General features: G+C 35.5%; 1 protein-coding gene across 2 annotated transcripts in view; it reads right to left on the reverse strand.

Moving 5' to 3' along the window:
* LRPPRC (leucine rich pentatricopeptide repeat containing) overlaps positions 1-17,964 on the reverse strand; it is a 163,134-nt gene that overhangs the window by 95,093 nt on the left and 50,077 nt on the right. For both annotated transcript variants that reach the window (XM_005296109.5, XM_065589551.1), the window contains 9 exons: positions 14,962-14,989; positions 12,251-12,308; positions 10,996-11,102; positions 10,699-10,776; positions 10,292-10,345; positions 9,456-9,569; positions 8,081-8,211; positions 6,683-6,768; positions 4,864-5,071 (listed from right to left, as the gene is read on the reverse strand). In XM_005296109.5, coding sequence (XP_005296166.2) covers positions 4,864-5,071; positions 6,683-6,768; positions 8,081-8,211; positions 9,456-9,569; positions 10,292-10,345; positions 10,699-10,776; positions 10,996-11,102; positions 12,251-12,308; positions 14,962-14,989 — 864 coding nt within the window. The remainder of the gene's footprint in view (positions 1-4,863; positions 5,072-6,682; positions 6,769-8,080; positions 8,212-9,455; positions 9,570-10,291; positions 10,346-10,698; positions 10,777-10,995; positions 11,103-12,250; positions 12,309-14,961; positions 14,990-17,964) is intronic.

The following is a 17,964-nucleotide window of genomic DNA, read 5'->3' on the forward strand; positions in this document are numbered from 1 at the left end:
TGTCAAGTGCTTTCCAGCCAATTGAGTCTAAACTGGAAGTCGGTGTTAAACAACTGAATGATTAGACAAGATAGCTCATTTCCCTGCTCTTTTGTTCAGAATAAAATGCCACATTTACATTATCAGGCTCAACAGGATTTTCTGACAGAGGGAGAAAAAACCCTAGTGAACACTGTCCGTATTAAGCACATGAAGCCTGTCATTTACCAATCATCCTTCAAAAAGCAATAGCCATGAATGTAACTTAATTACGACCCAATGATCCTTGACGAAAAATCATCTTATCACTGTCCTGTCCCCCTAGGGCAAATGAACCACTTTTGTCCTCTGGCACTGATGATGCTAAATTCCTAATTGCAATAATGGAGTAAAAGAGCCAAACCTCCTTAATTTCCTTGCAGCACTTAGGAGTTTTAAACTAGGAGGAAAAAATACAGAAATAATAAAAATACTTGGATTAAAGATGTTGAAAATTAGAGAAAAAACCTCATTGATTAAAGTAAGCAATATTTTAAAATATTACCTATTTTTAAAATTAATGAGTTAGAAGGTCATGAAACTTATTGTATTTACCAAGGAATCATCTCTAGCACACAAAACCACACATGTACTTAAGACTATGAAACCTAGATAAGAACTATGGACAAACAGAGGCTTCAGATTTCATCTACACACCTGGTATATGAGACACCAATGAAATGCATGTGTGTTCACACAGACTGCAGAACAAATTAACCCACAGGGCCCTTTAATGGATAGCATGAATTAAAACTGCTATTTGGATCATTTTTAAACAAATACAATCCAGTTACACCTTCTGGATATTTTCAAATGACTCTACCAATTAAAAAACAGGTTGTGTTCAGTGATCTCTGCTAACAAAATAGTTTCATATTTTGCCTACATAGTTTAGATTTAATGCACATTTTATATTTAGCTATCTGGAAATTTTCTTAGCAAATGTGATAAGGGTTTCAAGTATGTATTTATCCAGGATGTATAAATTAACTAGTATATTTTTCTTTAAATCTGGGAAGATAAAATATAAATTGAGATCTGAAATAATTCCATTTTTAGAGAAACTTTATAAATCAAATGAAACTAAGTTTCTACCTTACATAACATTCACATTTATATTTTAAAAGTTTGCTTGTGCAGCTATCTAGTAAGAATAAAATCAGCAGCTGTGGTAGATGTTTATTTCCCCTCCTGTAAATAGAGATTATCAAAGCACCGTATAGCATAGAAGTAGATTAGCTTCACAAACCTCTTTACAGTTTTGTAAATCTGTTAGTGTTTGAGTAGGTTTCCCTTGACAGTTGATAGAGGAGAGCAGAGAATAACCCCCAAAAATTACCCCCTAAATCCTCAAGGATTTTCATATTATACAGGTAACACACACAGTCACAGCATTAACCTCTCCCCATTATCAGCAATTGGAAGAATCAGTTCAAAAGTAAGACAAGTTTTAAGCCCAATCTTCAAGCTTATTATATTCCTATGGAAGATTTTGACAGGTTGCTCAAAATTAAAAACATCCAAAGTCAATATCCTGATTAGGATATTTTGCCATACCATTCAAAAGAAGAATTATCTTGAATGAGGGATTGAAGATTGGATACGTAGGCTTTTTTGCAATTTTTCCTGCCGAATTTACATTTCTTGAGCTAATACAGTGCTCACACCAAGAATAAAGCTAATACCTTTTAAGATCACTTAAAAGGATTTTTACTTTAATTGAGATAATTGCTTTATCTTGGGAAAAACAAAAAACTGTCTTTATTATTTATTTCTATGATCATCTATTTCTGAACTAGTTAGTAAAATTTCCTCCCTGTCTACCCATAAAAGGACTGGGTTGGGGGAGGTAGAAAAAATGGGTTGTCTGGCTATGCTAAAAGAAGGACTGGAGACATTTGACATCGGTTTAATCAGGCCGCAACTTTATTAATTAGATGTCTGGGACTACCCGGCAGATAATGTACAGTGCAGGTAACCTCATATTTGTTCTGTAATTAGCAGGGGGGCTTCCACCAGCTCCCCCTCTTTTTCCCCTCCAGGTCCCTCCAACAAATCCATTGCTGGGAACTTACCATCCAAACCTCCCTCGTCAGACGGTTAAGGCGGGCTATAAGAATGGGGAGTTTGCTCCCTGCTGTACCAATCATAGGAGTCCCCAACTGCTTCACATTCATCCCTTTAATGAACACCTCTTTTTTACTTCATCAGATTTTGTTAAGAAAATATTTTACTGGGTACTGTCACCTTAAAAAGTGTTAAGAATGTGAAGGCTCTGAAGATCTTTCCTATCTTGCATGCTGTCTGTGGGAGGAACAAGTCTCTGAAACTGATTTGGAAGATGTAAAAACTTAGTTGTAAGTCCAAAAAGACTGGTAAGGCAAGAGTAAGCATTTTAACACTATGATTATTTAAATCTTCCATAACAATCACAGGGTTTTCCTTTCCCTCCTACTAATGTCAGGAATTAATAATTTTTTTTAAAAAGGCACCAGCAGTTCCATGGAACATCAGAAAATCCTGCAGCTCATCCCACTGGCTTGCCAAACTTCTGAAGAGACAAAACTGTAGCAGCAACTTAACTCCAGCAGTTCACCACCTGCATGTGTGCTGCCATGGAGCTATATAGCATGGCAAGTAGCAAATCACTTGGGAATCACAGTGATGAGCAAATGTTATAGCGGACATTTATAATCATACCCATTCTAACACTATGCTCAGTTCAATCATAATTTTCCAAAACTTTTCAACCTTTCAGGAAAAAATTTCTTAGGCTTGATCACTTCCTGAAGATGAACTTTTGCGAAGTCTGAGTAGAAACTGTTCCTTTTTAAGAAGAGTATCAGGATGGGGTCACAAGGCTTTTCCTATCGTAATAAGGGAAGAAACTCTTGTCTTGTAGCCTTCCTGAGAGGAGCAGGGAAGGAGCTAACTCTTGCAGACTTTTTAACTTATTTGGGATAGTATGTTCCAGTGCTTTCTAGCCAAATATTTCCACATTATGGAATGTGTCTCTCACTTTTTAAAAGTAACCTAATTCCATTAAAAGACTAAGTTAATCTTTCATTACAGTGTCATTGTGAAAGCACTCAAAATCACAAAAGTTAGGAAACGACAAAATTAAAGCTACACATACAATCTTTACTTTGCCCCTTTTTGTACATGCATGAAGGTCTTTAATTACATGATCATACACTTGTTTCAAACAACTTTATACAACCTTCACTACACATGTAGGATATTGTAGTAATGTGTACAAGTCTGTGGATGCCAGACACAGGCTGTGAAAGTCATTTATATAAAAAGTATGCAGAAAATTGTTCTTGCTATACAATATAGAAGTGTAATAGTAAACATTTACGTGTGTGTGTGTGAGAGATTTCAGCTAAGTTCATAATTAACTGTCCCATCCTGTGAATTGCACCAAAGAAAGCCTGTGCTGCTGATTGAGAAGTGTGTAGCACAGGCTTTCTTTGACTGCTGCCAAATGTATTAGAATATTTGTGTTTATGAAGAGACCTTTCATTCAGTCTGCATCAAAGATAACTGGGCCATTATGACAAATTTTTAAAATATACAAAATAATAAAATTAAGTATTACAAAACCATACACATACATATGAGGTTATAGAGAAAGATTCTCTCCCCCCCCCCCCCTCCCATATAAGAGCAAACACTGGTAGTTAATATAACAACGATTGGATGTTCCAGTGTTAGCAAGCACGTATTCTTGAAAGCTGACTGACTGTTCAATAGATGGCACTGTGAATACATCAGTAATATTTTATATGGGGTTTATTTAAAAAAAAAAAAACATTTATATTAAATCAATCAGTGACCAAATTGGAAGAGACTGTTCAAGAATTGAGACAGAATCCAAAATAGAGAGAAGCAGGGGTCCTGGGACAATTTGTATAATGGGAGTGCTGAGGGCCGCTGAACCAAACCGTAAACCCTGTATTTGATGGAAACCACTTCAAGCCAGGGAGTGCTGCCACGCCTCCAGCACCCCTAGTTCCAGCACCAATGGATAGAAGAGAAGCACTGAAAACTGGAAATAGACTGAACACTGAAGACTGTGTGTTGAAGGGGTGGGGGTACCTAAATCTTGACACTCCTGTGATAAAAACCAATTATATACAGTTCAAATGTGGAATTTCTCAAGTAACTGTGTCTCATATTAAGAAGACTATGCAAGGATATATGCCACATAGTGTATGAAAATTATTTCCTGCCAGAACAAATGCACGGAGTTCATTTTCCTGTTGAATTATACTACTGGTACAAATGGAAAAGTAATGGGAAATATTTGGACTTGAGCACCCAGACTATATGGTGATACTTTGGGAGGAGTATCAGATTTCCTATCTTTTCACCTAATTACTTAGTGGACAAGGAAACCTAACTTCAACCTAAATAAGTGTTATTGATATGTGCAGTGACAATGAAATATATACATCTTTTGGGTGGGGAACACATGCTTTTTATCTCAATAACTTAGGAATGTATGTAGCATGCTATGACCAAATATCCCTTATTCAAACACAATTGCAAGGATTAAAATCTGAAACAACCAATTTGTGAGCAAATTTTGATTGTGTTAAATTTGTCAATGTGACAATCATAGCTCTCATGTAGGCACCATGAAAGGAAATATAATTAACAAAAAATAAGCTATTGATCTGTTTTTCGAAGTGTTCCATCTAAAACAGTCTCACAAAAAGTTTTACTTTAATATACACAAACACATGTGAAGATGGAGTATGTATATAATAAATAAATCATGTAATATGATAAAATATTAGCTCATACCCTACCCTTAATACCAAGCCTCAGAAAACTTACTTTTCAAGGTGAACAGTAATCAGAGGGGAACAGAGGTTAGTAGAAGGCTTTGCTAAGCCCAGTGTCACAATGGACTCATGTAATCGATTCACCGTTTCAACTTCACCTCGCATGGCTGCAGCATTAAGGATGTGGAAAAAGCACATGCCTGTTGTATCTTGGATAGGAATATTCTGCTCTTTCATCTCCTTTAGAATGTTAATAGCATCTACAATGAAACAACAACACAAAAGACCCTTAGGTAATTTCATGTAGGGAAAACAAACTGCTATTAAAACAGCATTTCAAACCCAGCAGGAATGTAAATTCTGGTGTATAATGCCGATTTCAAGTTAATTACTACTTGCATTTCTAAACGAGACTACAATTATAAATCCACAATAGCATGGCTTTATCATTCACTGCAACTTTGACTACAAATTATAGATAGGAACTGTGTGCCCACTTTGCACCACATAACCCTGTACAGTCTGCCCTATAGCTGCAAGATCCCACTAAATGGATGCTTTTATCGTTCAATGCTAACATCTGCTAAATCACACCATTGTTTCTTTAGCAGATGGCTTGTCACGAGGCCAGATAATAAAGATGTGTTTACACTGAATATACAGCCAGACTAATGGTCTGATACCGATAGGGCCTGTTTGCTGTGTCGATACTAATTAGCCAAGGAGAGCCAATGAAAGCTTTCTAACAGACTGCATGTTAAAACATTAGGTTCATTAAGCTTCATTAGGAAGGCAGAAACAAACATTTTGGTATATGGAATAAATGCATTTTTATAATGTTCTTAATTATTGAACAGGCAAAATGTTTTGACCACTTTACATAAAAGCAATAAAAGCAGCCTAATGTTTTAAAAGAGCTTTGCAGATCACAAATGTACCACAGAAAATAATGCTACTCAGAAAATTTAGCCATACTTCTTCACTGTAGAGGTGACCAGGATCTAATTTATTGTCACTTGGAAGGGGGAAGGATTTTGAATATAATTCTAATAAGTGGTCAAGTGAAATTTCAATGAGGAAATTTCAATTTCAATCATCTGATGAGGAAAAAAAGGTATAATTTTACATTAACAAAGAAAATAGCCATAATGTAAGATTAAAAACTGAAAGACTGAGTTATGTTGGCTAGACTCTGTAGCCCGTCTTTAAAACAATTGACAATATCCTGTAGGTTATAATAATCAGCTTAGGAACTTCCTACATTATTAGACATGAAGTCCATATAATTTACAGCAAAGACCTAGGAATCCAGTTTGGGTATTGAATGCAATAAACTCATTAAAAGCCAAAATTACAAATCAATCTATCACACAGACTTTAAACTGTAATGTAAATAAAATATAAATGAATACCGACATTAAAAAAATATTAAAATACTTCATAAAACAAGTTACTGGATTTTTACTGCAGTGTTTGGACCCTTACAAGAAGGTTATGTTTATAGGTTCTATGTTCAGCCTTCAGACCTTCTTAAGCAAAAACAAAGCCATTAGTCTAGGCACATACGCAATTTGTGCCATAAGTCATGATCTTCAAACTCAATCCAAACAGCAATGCTAATAAAAACTAGCTGCAGAAATGCAAAAAGCACTGAGCTGTGCAAATGTAAATGACAAGCTTGCCAATCCATTAAAACTAATGGCCTGTACTGTCCAAGCATCTCTGGTTGAATTCACATGCAAATTTGTATGCAAAATGTTCAAGCACTTTGCAGGACATGATATACCATTAATATCAACTCACATTTTTAGTCCACTGGCAAGATACCTTTATTATACAGCAGAAACTTATACTGAAAGCAAATGGCTTACCTTCTAGTCTGCCATGCTTTCCTAAGACTTTCACCAAGGCTAAGTACTTGTTTGCGTCAAGAGCAACAGATGAATCTTTACGGAAGCTACAAAATTAGAACATATTAAAAACTGTATTAATAGAAGTTCAGTTTTTTAATGTATATAGAATGAAGGGTTATTCTTAAATAGGTATTTAAAAAAGCAACAAAGGTATGGAATTAGTTACACAGAAGTTAGATTAAAATATTTCAGAGAGAATCTGACAGTCAAAGTTTGCCATTGAAGTACATTTCTTCTCTTTAAAAAAGGATATTAGGCAGCAAAGAAACTTTTCAGAGAGTTTAAAAAAGGGATGTCTATCAATTTGACAGTAGGGAAGAACAAGGCACACCTTTCCCATATTTAAGACAGAAACTTCTTCCTGCAAACACCCCATCTGAGTATTACAGTACAAACAGCACTCAACATAAAGTCATCCACCTTTTGTAGCCCCTTCAATTTCTACTATTCATAATATTGTTTCTTTAATTTAGTCCCTTTCCCAAGAGTATTGAAGAAGGAAGGGAGGAAGGTGCTTTTTAAGGCACTTGTTGGCACCTTTGAAGCACTACTATAAAACTCAGAATCTTACTTGCTAAAATCTCATGATGAGATATTTACATAAAAAAAACAGTATGGAAAGAGTTACTACATACACACAATAGCAAGTTTCTCAATGCTAACAAGTGAGCCATTTTGTCTCTCTCTCAACACTGATAGAGCTCCCTCCACATTATGGATACCTGACTTGAATTCCACTGTAAAATCCAAGTAAATTTTAGCAAGGGAAGGGGGAGAATCAAAAGTATGCAAAAGCTATATATAACTATCATGATTCACTGTAATATTAAAATTGAATTTTAATTTTTTGGGGGGTGAGGAGAGAAAGGGACAAGAAAGGAGGATGCTCTGTAAGACAATTTGCTCCCAGACAAACCATGCGTAACACATTTTAGCTGGGAGCTAATTTTCACAACCAAGATATAATCTCTGAAAATGGAGGTTTAAAAAGGAAATGTTTGCTGACAGGTCTTAAAATATAATGTCACTTACAAGCATTGCTATTCTGATGCAATATAAATGTAGTTATATTACTATTTTTCAAAAACAAACCTGAATTTAAAGGCTAAATGCTGTTGACAAAAACAATCATTTGCTTATTTAAGATAATACATCACACACACACTTTCAAAAGTGTGATAATCTGAGAAGGACTGCTTGTTTTAACAAAAATTCTTGATCTTTCTTAAGAATTATACACACGGGGGAAAACTAATTAAAAATGTATGAAGGGGTTAATATTCAACCTACTTAATTCAACAAGGTCTGTGTATCAGCATAAATCTCTGTGACATGTTTCAGTGCCGGTGTACTTACACTTCTTCTTTCAGGTTCATTGCATCTTCTACATTATCATGTCGACAGCACAAATATATCAAGGCTGCATAGCCACCAACAACCATGTCCGGTTCGTATTTGGCTTTCACTTCAAGGGCTTTTTGCATATTCTAAAAAAGAGGAACAGAGCAAAGATGTGAACCACAGAAAAAGTCAATACGACATTATGAATGCTAGGGTTCAATATGTAGCTGTATGAATAGCTTTAGTGTTTTAATATCAAAAAAACATGTTCGTGAAACAAAGTTGGTATTGCTTTAACTAATTTTTATAATAAAAATTATTTAAAATAATAAATTCACCTGTTCCCAAAATGTTTCAGTTCAACTTAACTGAAAGGTGTATTTTAGGCGTTAGTTTACCTGTTTTAATTGCAGTGTCTAAATGTTTTATTATGGACTGATTTTTGTTGTCACACATAGCACTACAAACATGATTTATTATGGAATATGGACTAATATTTATGTACAATGACATGCTTTAATTTTATCAGGCACCAAAATCCTAAACATAAAATTGAAAAAACTTTGTAAGACAAGAAACCAGTTCATAATCTAATCAACAAACAGGCTGCTTCAGCATTTGCCATAATCTTTTAAAATATGTATTTTGCATTGCTGTTTATACAATTTAATGGGTGCCATATTAAAGCCCATGAGTTATCAGACTATTCTTATAGTCTCAGGTACAGCATTATAACAGTCATTTGAGAAACAGAATCTCTCCAAAGGCTGTATTGATACGGAATACTATGCTATAATCTTAAACACAGTTATGGCCCTTTGTAAAACCATGGGTATATGACAAAATCATACTGAACAAGAAATTGGACAAAAGTCTGATGATATCCCACAAATTGCAGACCCACTAAAATGAATATGAGCTACAGCTGGACGCTCGCCGAATGAAGGCAAGAGCCTCTTTATCTCAGAAAGAGCTTTCCTCCAGCAGGAAAATGGAATTTCAATCCCTGCATTAACAACCTAGTAATATTTGACTTGCAAATTACTACTGCATGTATCAGTTGCTTGACAATCTAGATACAAGAGACCGGAGCCATGGCTTGAAAGGACATTTGGCATGTATGATAAACCTATCACAGCTGTTACTATCATTCACTTTGCAGATTATCGTAAACAAACTTCAGCAATCCCAAAACATGTCATTCAAGGTGTAACTGAAATTAGTTACCCTTTTTCTTTAATTGCTTTTTTGGACTTGTTTGATTTATAAGCATCAAACCTCAAGCACTGCGCTTGTCCTTGCTTAACTACATCTATCCATAATACAGTCATCTACATTCCTTTTGAATATAGCTCAGCATTTGCAATTATCTCTGCCTTGCTCAAGTTACCTCTTCTGCACAGAGAGCAACTATAAGCTGTTTTAGGACATTTCCAATAGGTTGCTTTTCAGCTTTTAGCTTTTCCAGTTTCTCCTCCAAAACAGACACTTCAAGTTCAATGTTCTAAAAACAGGTGATAAAGAGAAAACAAAAGTTAAAAAAAAAATTAATAGGTCACTTTGCCAAAGGAAGATGAAACGTGTTCACTCCTAATTCAAAAGAAAAATGTGTAACAATTAAGAATGCTGTAGCTAATTAAGAAGTTGATGCTAGTTAAAACTTGAGACAATGGCATAATAAAAACTGAAACCATGGGAGCTTTGAAGTCTAACATTTTTACAGTGTGGAAACATCTGCTTCTCTCAGGCTCATTTCTTTAGTGATAGAAGTAGAGAGAAGAGGCCTGTTTCTTTACCTCTCTGATCTAGGCACACTGAAGATTAAAAAAGACTTGATGCCACACAACCACCACCATACTGGATATATACTCCTGTCATTCAAGGAGTTCAGAATGCATAAGCCTCACACCACCACTATGAGCTGAATTTTACAAGTGGGGAAACTGAGGCATGGAACCTAAGTGAATTGCCACACTCAACCAGCAAGTCTGAGGAAGAACCTACATATTCTGACTCCCAATCTTGTGTATTAATTACTAGACTGTGCTTCCTTCTGCATGGCCCCCAAACTCCTCCCAAACACGAATACTTTTAGTTGTAGACTATACAACTATATCGCTGAGAACTAGTTAATACCTTCATGAATTATCAAAAAAAAAAAAAAAAAAAAAAAAAAAAGTGATTACTATGCCACAAAGAAATCCAACTATTAGTTAATTTACTTACTTTTGGAATGTCTGCTACTGACAACTTTTCTGTATCAGTCAATAAAAGTATATCCTAAAATTTATTAAGACATAAAAATATCAGTAAATAAAAAGAACAAACTATATGAATAAAATAAGTTTAAGATGCTAAAAATGTTGTGGCAACTACAACAGCTTTTTTTCTAGTCTTATTAGATTTATTAAAAGGAAAAGACTGATTCTTTAAAATACTTTCATCAAATGTAGCTCTTCACAAATATCCTAAAATAAAATTGGGTTTCAAGAGCAAAGAAGATTTAGGGAAAGGATGAAGTGTTTAGACAGTTAATCAAATACATCTATTTTGGCAAGATTATATTCCTGGAACACACACCATATATATTTTATATTTTAAAGAAATAAAATAATTACTATATAACCACAGACCTTAATTAATTCAGGAACATGACAGGCGTTCAGCAGGTTGCGAATGCCTCTGTAGATATTTGTAGGGATTACTACATTCTGTATCAAGGGAAAATACAGGGGGGGAAAATTACATGAGTTTTGAAACACAACCAAACTGAAATTTGTCTAACAGAAATTATCTCAGACATAATTTAAGTCTCCAGCTCTTGCATGTCATTGAGAAGTGGTCTGGTTGTACTTAAAAGCAGCAATTTCAAATCTAATAGATACATGTCAGGCAGGACAGGCATTATGTAGCAAAAAATGAAATGGTACCATCTTCTTCAGCTGATGGAAGTATTGTCTCAAATGCTCCTCCTTGGCCTGTACCTCTGAGTCACTCATGCTGTCAATCAAGTTATAAAGAAAATAGCCAACAGCTTCTGTGGAAAAAAACAAGAGAAAGCATTCCACTAAAATTACTGAGACTGTCATGTTATCAAGATTAATTTATAAGAAATCATTTTGGTGTGAGATGTCACCCTGATGAGAGGCTCTGAAATGGCAACAATGATCACTGAGGCATAGAGATTATGTGGTTTGGGAGCACATATCTAACTGGTGAGTGAAAGGAATATTAATTATTTTCAGACCCAGTGACAGCTTTTCAGTACAGAATCTTACTTCAATCTATTCTTTCCACCACTGTGTGACAGAAGTGGTACTGCCCAAGGCCTTCCCCCCCTTTCCTATCCACTACCCCAAATAGTTGCCACAAATATTTTGTCATTGCTCAAAAGAAAAAATAGCTTCCTAAAGCTTTGCATATTTTATTCAGTATCTTTTACACATTTTTTTATATTAAAATGCTTTTTATAGCCAGCTAGTGGAACATAAATACAGAGTAAAGAATATTAAATGATTTTAACAAGTAGATCCAATAATCCTGTGAAGAGCTGCCTATTAGCCAATGAAAATCAAGATTAACAAAGATGGCTTAGCTAACAGCACTAATTTTTTTATGCATTCAAGCATAAAAATGTATATGGCCTTGTATTCAAGACTCAAGAAGGAGCTAGGACTTTCCAAAAGGTTCGGTTTCCTGTACGAAACTTATACTCAGAAAAATAGGAATTAAACCAAAAAATAGACAATGTATTTATCTAGATTAAATGAAAACAGAATAAATTTGTTCCAAAATAATGTATTTGGATTGATATGTACCATTTTCTTTTATAAAATTAGAAAAGGTTATCAAAATGAACATTAGTTGGAAAAGATTCTACTTAAACATTTTCACTATATGAATAGTATTGACAGACTGATTTATTTGAAATCTCTATTTTGCTTTAAAAACTGCTCATTTTTCTAAATATGAAATGTATTTTTAATTAAAAAAAGTAATGAAAGATCACACTGGATCTCATAAAATATGCTGTGATTATCAGGATAAAGATTTTACCCAACATGTTTTCAAATTTCACTTTCAACAAGAAGCAATCAATGTTTACTGTTGTAATCCCTCAAGCCCATCATTACACAGAAGAACGGATTTGTGGATAAGTTACAATCATAGAAATTGAAACTCTACCAGTTGGTCCTGGAGGCGTCTGGCAATAGCGTCCATCCTTGTACAACAGTTCAGTTATCTGGTAAGACAGAATAATCGTACATTGCAGTCAACAGCAGCAAGCAAATAGTATCTGAAATTGAATTCTCCAAATAATAAAGTACCTCTCCACTAAGATATTATTCTATACCACATCACAGTAATTCACTAGGAAAAAATAAGATACAAGGAAGTTGTTTTTTTGTGTGTGGTAAATAATAGGTTTTTCTTTAAAAAAAATATATTGCAAACTGAAATGTTTTCTGAAGTATGGCAATTAGACTCTATTCTATTCTGTTTATGTATCATCCTAGAAAGTAAGTGATCATAAATAAGACATTGCTTACAGCAATCATTAACCAATGTCACTTCTGGAGTTGTTAAAATTATGTTCCAATTTGCTGAAAAGCCTGAAACTGGCCTATAGAGCTTTTATTTTCTTACAGTTTGAAACAAGTGAAGCTGTGCAGAAAAAGTTATATGTCCCATAATGTTAATTTGAAAATGTCTACAATTTAGATGTTCCACATCAGTTGCAACCTTGGTTGAAAATGAGTAAATTCACTTTTAATGACACCTCATACATACACAGAAAGCACCAACAAAAACATGTAGTTCTTTAGTCTTAAATATAAGTGTATAAAGACGAACCAATTTAACATTGGTCCAATTGGTCTTATAAAAATGAAGGAATAGCTAATATTTATTTTAGAAAAGGCATTCTCCCTACATTCTTTCTCTCCCCAAACAGATATGATAAATGCTCACCCTAAATACAAAAAAAACTTTAAAACAACATCTTTGTTTTTTCTTAATACAAAGATACAGCCATTACATAAAGTCCTAATTTCATTTTCTCTCAAGTATGTCAGTGTTCTACATTTGAGCTTTTTCTACCATGATGGTAGTATCAAAGCTAAATCAAACGGGTGAGAAAGATATTTACGTTGTTACCTAAATACTGAGGGAACAAAGCTCTATTTTAAGTAATGGAAAATGGGGGGGGGGGGGGGGGTGGGGGGGAACACCAAGCATTTTCACTTACTAATAGAAAGAAACAAACAAAGCCAGACACCTGTCGTGCTCTGGGATGCCTACATCACATTCAGTTCCACCAAGAAAACACGATGTGGACAGTTAAACTACAGCTTCCCTCGCCCCCCTTTCTTACTCCGACTTGGAAATATATCAGAAAAGTCACAAGAACATACAGCCCACTGCTCCTGAAATCAAATCCCAGAAAAGAGTGACTGTTACAATGTTCAATTTTTTAAAAAAAGTAAGAAGTCTTGTAAATTGAGATTCCTTGGAGGCGCAACCTTTGTTCATTATAATTATATTTTTCAATTTCAATACTTGACTTCTGAATTGCAAGATAGATTTTTTTCTAAAATTGGATGCCTTAAGAAAAAAATTATCTGCTTGTAAATCTAGCAAACAACTTCAGCTCAGCTACTGTCACAAAAGAAACTGCATCCTCTCTTTCTCAGTTGTGGGATAGACCTGCAGCAGCTCAGGTTACAGCCTCATGCTTGTGACATCACTCTTTGATATCTCCAAAGATCTTGCCCGGCTCCTCCAGCAATGGGAGGGAATTTCCTGTGTGATATTCTTGATAGTTCAAATGTAAAAAAGCAAACAAAACAAAAAACCCCAACACACACCAAAAACTTCCATCTGAAAAAAATTATGACTTTCCTTCCACTTTAGAAAGAGGCAATGAAGCACAAGAACAACCTACTTTTGCTTCACAGTTCTTGTTTATATTAGCTGACTTAAACCCAAATAAATGACATTCTAAGTTACAATTTCGACTTTGTCCTCAATTTTCCTCATAGGCAGATTGAAGCATACAAGATTACCATGAAAACATGCCATGATCCATTCAATACTTCAGCGTGGCACAATGAAACAAGTACAGGATAGTAGCTTTAAAAACAAAACTAAGTAAACTCCTGAAAGCAAGGTGCTGAACTCAACATAGTGAAAGCTTCTTACTCACAGCTCTATTAATGCATCTCAGTCCTGATCTAACAGCGACTTCACTATCCAGTACTCTGCAGATATTACCAAATGTGTTACATTGTGGGGTGGTATGTAACGTGGACCACACTTGGGAGGACAAGATGATCACAGTGATTTCTGTTTGTGACTTGAACTGGGTGACTGCCTTCATCTGGAATTTCTTTGCTTTTGTTCATTTACATCAGATCCTCCATATTACTACAACATAGTAGTAACAGTGCAATTTTTTTCACCGTAAGCTTTGTTTTTAAGTCCTAGCAAACATTTGAAGGGAACGGAGTCATAGGAATTGGCTCCTGAATCTACATAAAATTGTATTAGGTTTAGTGACTGTATAAGCAATAAAAAAGTTGTTATACTTGTTATACTGAGAATTCATAGTAGTATCATGTATAAAACTAAATAAAGTGGCACTAACACATCAGTTTTTTTCTTCAATATGCCTACCATACAAACCTAATACTACTACTATGCATGACCAGATTAAGTGTTGTAATTTCTTAATGACAAATGTCATGATCAGAAGTTACTGTCAGGGCTGCCTGTTACCAGCAGCTGAACTCAAATTCACAGTAGTACATTTTAAACATGTAGTGGTTAGAGATTTTGTTTCTGAATGCATTCCAAATAGTTCTATTTATAATTTCAGCATTACCATCTTCACTTACCTTGCTCCAAAGATCTATATCGTTAGACCTGAAGAGGGCAGCAGAGGATAAAAAATTAAACAGCAGTAAGATAATTTTTGAGTTTATTATTTTTTAAAAAAGCAAAAAGAATATCACCACTAACAAGCACCCAGTGTCTGCGCACAGTAAATATTCATCTTACTCTGGGTTATTTTCAGACTTTTTTAAAAATTTACATAAGATTATCTTTTCACATAACAGATATACATTTTACATAAATATTTCTGTTTCTGACATGCATATTCATTTGTTTGCCATGTTGTTTAAAACTGACTCACTATACATACAGTTACCATTAAGACTAGAGTGAGATTTACAAGTTTATTATTCTATCAAGTGATAACAGTACTGATATTTTGTACATCAATCTATTCAGTATTTCATTCACATCAATTTCAGGCAAACAGAATAGGAGGTCACATTTCATACAGTTGCATGTGGAATTAACTACAGCAAAGTCCAGAGAGTCAAACACTAAAACTAGATTTTAAAAAGGGGTGAATAATTTTTGTGAACAACATTTGTAATTATACATGCAAAAAAGGAAGTAATCAAATCTCATGCTCCAGTTGTAAATCTGATTATACGCAGATTGCAAAAAGAGTTCTCTCCCTTCCCACAAATAGCATGGTATAATTGCATTATGGGGGGCGGGGGGGGGGCATTTTTTCCTTTGCAGCATCAGGTATTGGACACGGGCCAAAAATGGGAGCAGGCTGCCAGACTGCAAATCAGTTATTCAAACTGGTATAGCAAACCCTAAGTTCCTATGTTTTATAAAACATAAAAACACTACGTAGAAAGTAGAGCTCAAAACACACACCACCAACACTGCATCAAAACTATCAGACATCACAACAGCAGTAATTTTGATAAGCCCAAAGAGCAAAGGTGTAACCTGTATTTTACACTCTTTTACCCCCCGTAAAAAGATATCACGCTCTCAGCCTAAATAGGAATATGGAAACGATTATAAAGCATTCAGAAAAATTCATGGTGGTTTGTTTTTTTTTAAGCACATTCAACTTGTATTTCACTTAGACTGACAGTGGCACAAAAAGGTTAAATTAAAAATGAGTCAAACACAAGTTTAGAGAAAACAAAATGCTGTCTCTGAGCTTTAGTGAGCTTTCTAGACTAATAACTGATCTACCATGTCACTTCATAGTGATATCAACCAACTGATATTATCAGATCACTTAACTCTCTACCCCAATATAACGCTGTCCTCGGAAGCCAAAAAAATCTTACCGCGTTATAGGTGAAACTGCGTTATATCTAACTTGCTTTGATCCGCTGGAGTGCACAGCCCCACCCCCCCGGAGCACTGCTTTACCGCGTTATTAATTATATATACAAAATAATGTCCAGGCTAATCATTTGGGGGTTCTTTTACATAAAATCTACTATGTATCCGGGGTGGGGGTGGGGTGCGTGGGGGGGTGGTAGAGTTGTATGAAGATTCTAGCCCTAAAATCTACTTATGTAAAGATTCAAATTGAACATTTAGTTCCAAAGTCTTTTGTGGGGTGCAGGACTTGAAATCAGCACACTGATGCCAGGTTGCTGATCTGGAATTTCTTCATCAGAGTTTGCTAGATTCTCAACTTTCATAAAAAAATTCTAGCCATGACAGTCGCAAACAAAACCTTGAATACATGAATTGAGTGTAAATGGCATAGCAATGTCTGTCCCAATTTGGAGACACCCTGAAACAATACTCTCCATTGTGAACTGCCCCATACATCTCAATGAGTAGTGAACTGAGTTGTCCAAAAATAATTTAAATGTCAACACCGATAACTGTTTCATGGCTGACAGAATTATTACGAAGATCTGAACAATCTGCTTATGGCTCATTTTGGTGCTAAGAGTGGATGGTGCCTAGAAGATACCATCCCCAACCGCCAATCTGACCCTTGGACCCAAAAGCCCAGAAGGGAAGAACAGAAGGGGCATCTGAAGAACTCCAAGGGGAATAAATCACACAGTGCTCCACTCTCTCACCCAACCAGCCTAGGCTCTCTCAGAACAGGCAAGGGAGGGCAGTCTGCTCTAGTTTCCAGGCTGTAGTGGCTTCTACTCCTCACTCTGCTGTAGGCTGTCTGCAGGCTCAGGCAGACACCACTACAGCAGTTACTCAGTTCATGTTTTCAAGCTTTTCTACCCAATTGGGTTTTTTTAATGTAAAACTGAAATTCCAATATATTCACATTACTCTGGGAGCAGAGGTCCAGGGCACGTACCTATTGTGCATCTGCCTTAATCCAGCCCCACTTGTGATTATCCCAAGCCCCACTGAGGTGGAGACTGAGGAGCCTAGCAGAACACATTTGAGGGTATTTTGAACATCTGCAGTCTACTGTGAGCAGTCTCATATTGGCATTCCACATGGGCAGACGGCAGAAAGTTCCACCACTATTTTCATCCCCACGAGGGGGCCAACTTGGATTTGATTGTGTATCAATACTTGCAGATAACAAGTACATGGCTTTTAAAGTAGAAATTTATCAACTAATATATCTAAATTGGATGATATTGTAGCAGACTTAGCAGGAACAGTAATATACCATTATTTTATCTAGAGCTTTTAATGAATTCACCATTCCGGAGCATATGCAATTCTAACAAAGAAAATAATTTTGTAAGAAATGCATGCAACCCTGATGGCTTAAAGTTTTGTCTTGACTAGGAAGAATGGTACAGCTTAGCCAAACCTCACCTAACATGTGCTAGTTAAGCCCAAAATAAATAAACTCTACTTTTTCCTGGTGGAGACAGAGAGTAACATCTTGTAGCTCAATTTGGCTGGTTGAGTTGTAGCCTGGAACATAACCAGCTATTATTTGGAACTTTCTACAGTTTTCACAACTTTCTTTGCCCGGTGCTGACTGACTGTCTGCTCCCACCCTCTCCTTAAGTCTCTTCACCTCAGTTTTACTACATATCTTCACCTCTTTTCCCCTGCTCCATCCACTGGTT

The sequence above is a fragment of the Chrysemys picta genome, chromosome 3 (assembly GCF_011386835.1).
Source record: "Chrysemys picta bellii isolate R12L10 chromosome 3, ASM1138683v2, whole genome shotgun sequence".
NCBI lineage: Eukaryota > Metazoa > Chordata > Testudines > Emydidae > Chrysemys > Chrysemys picta.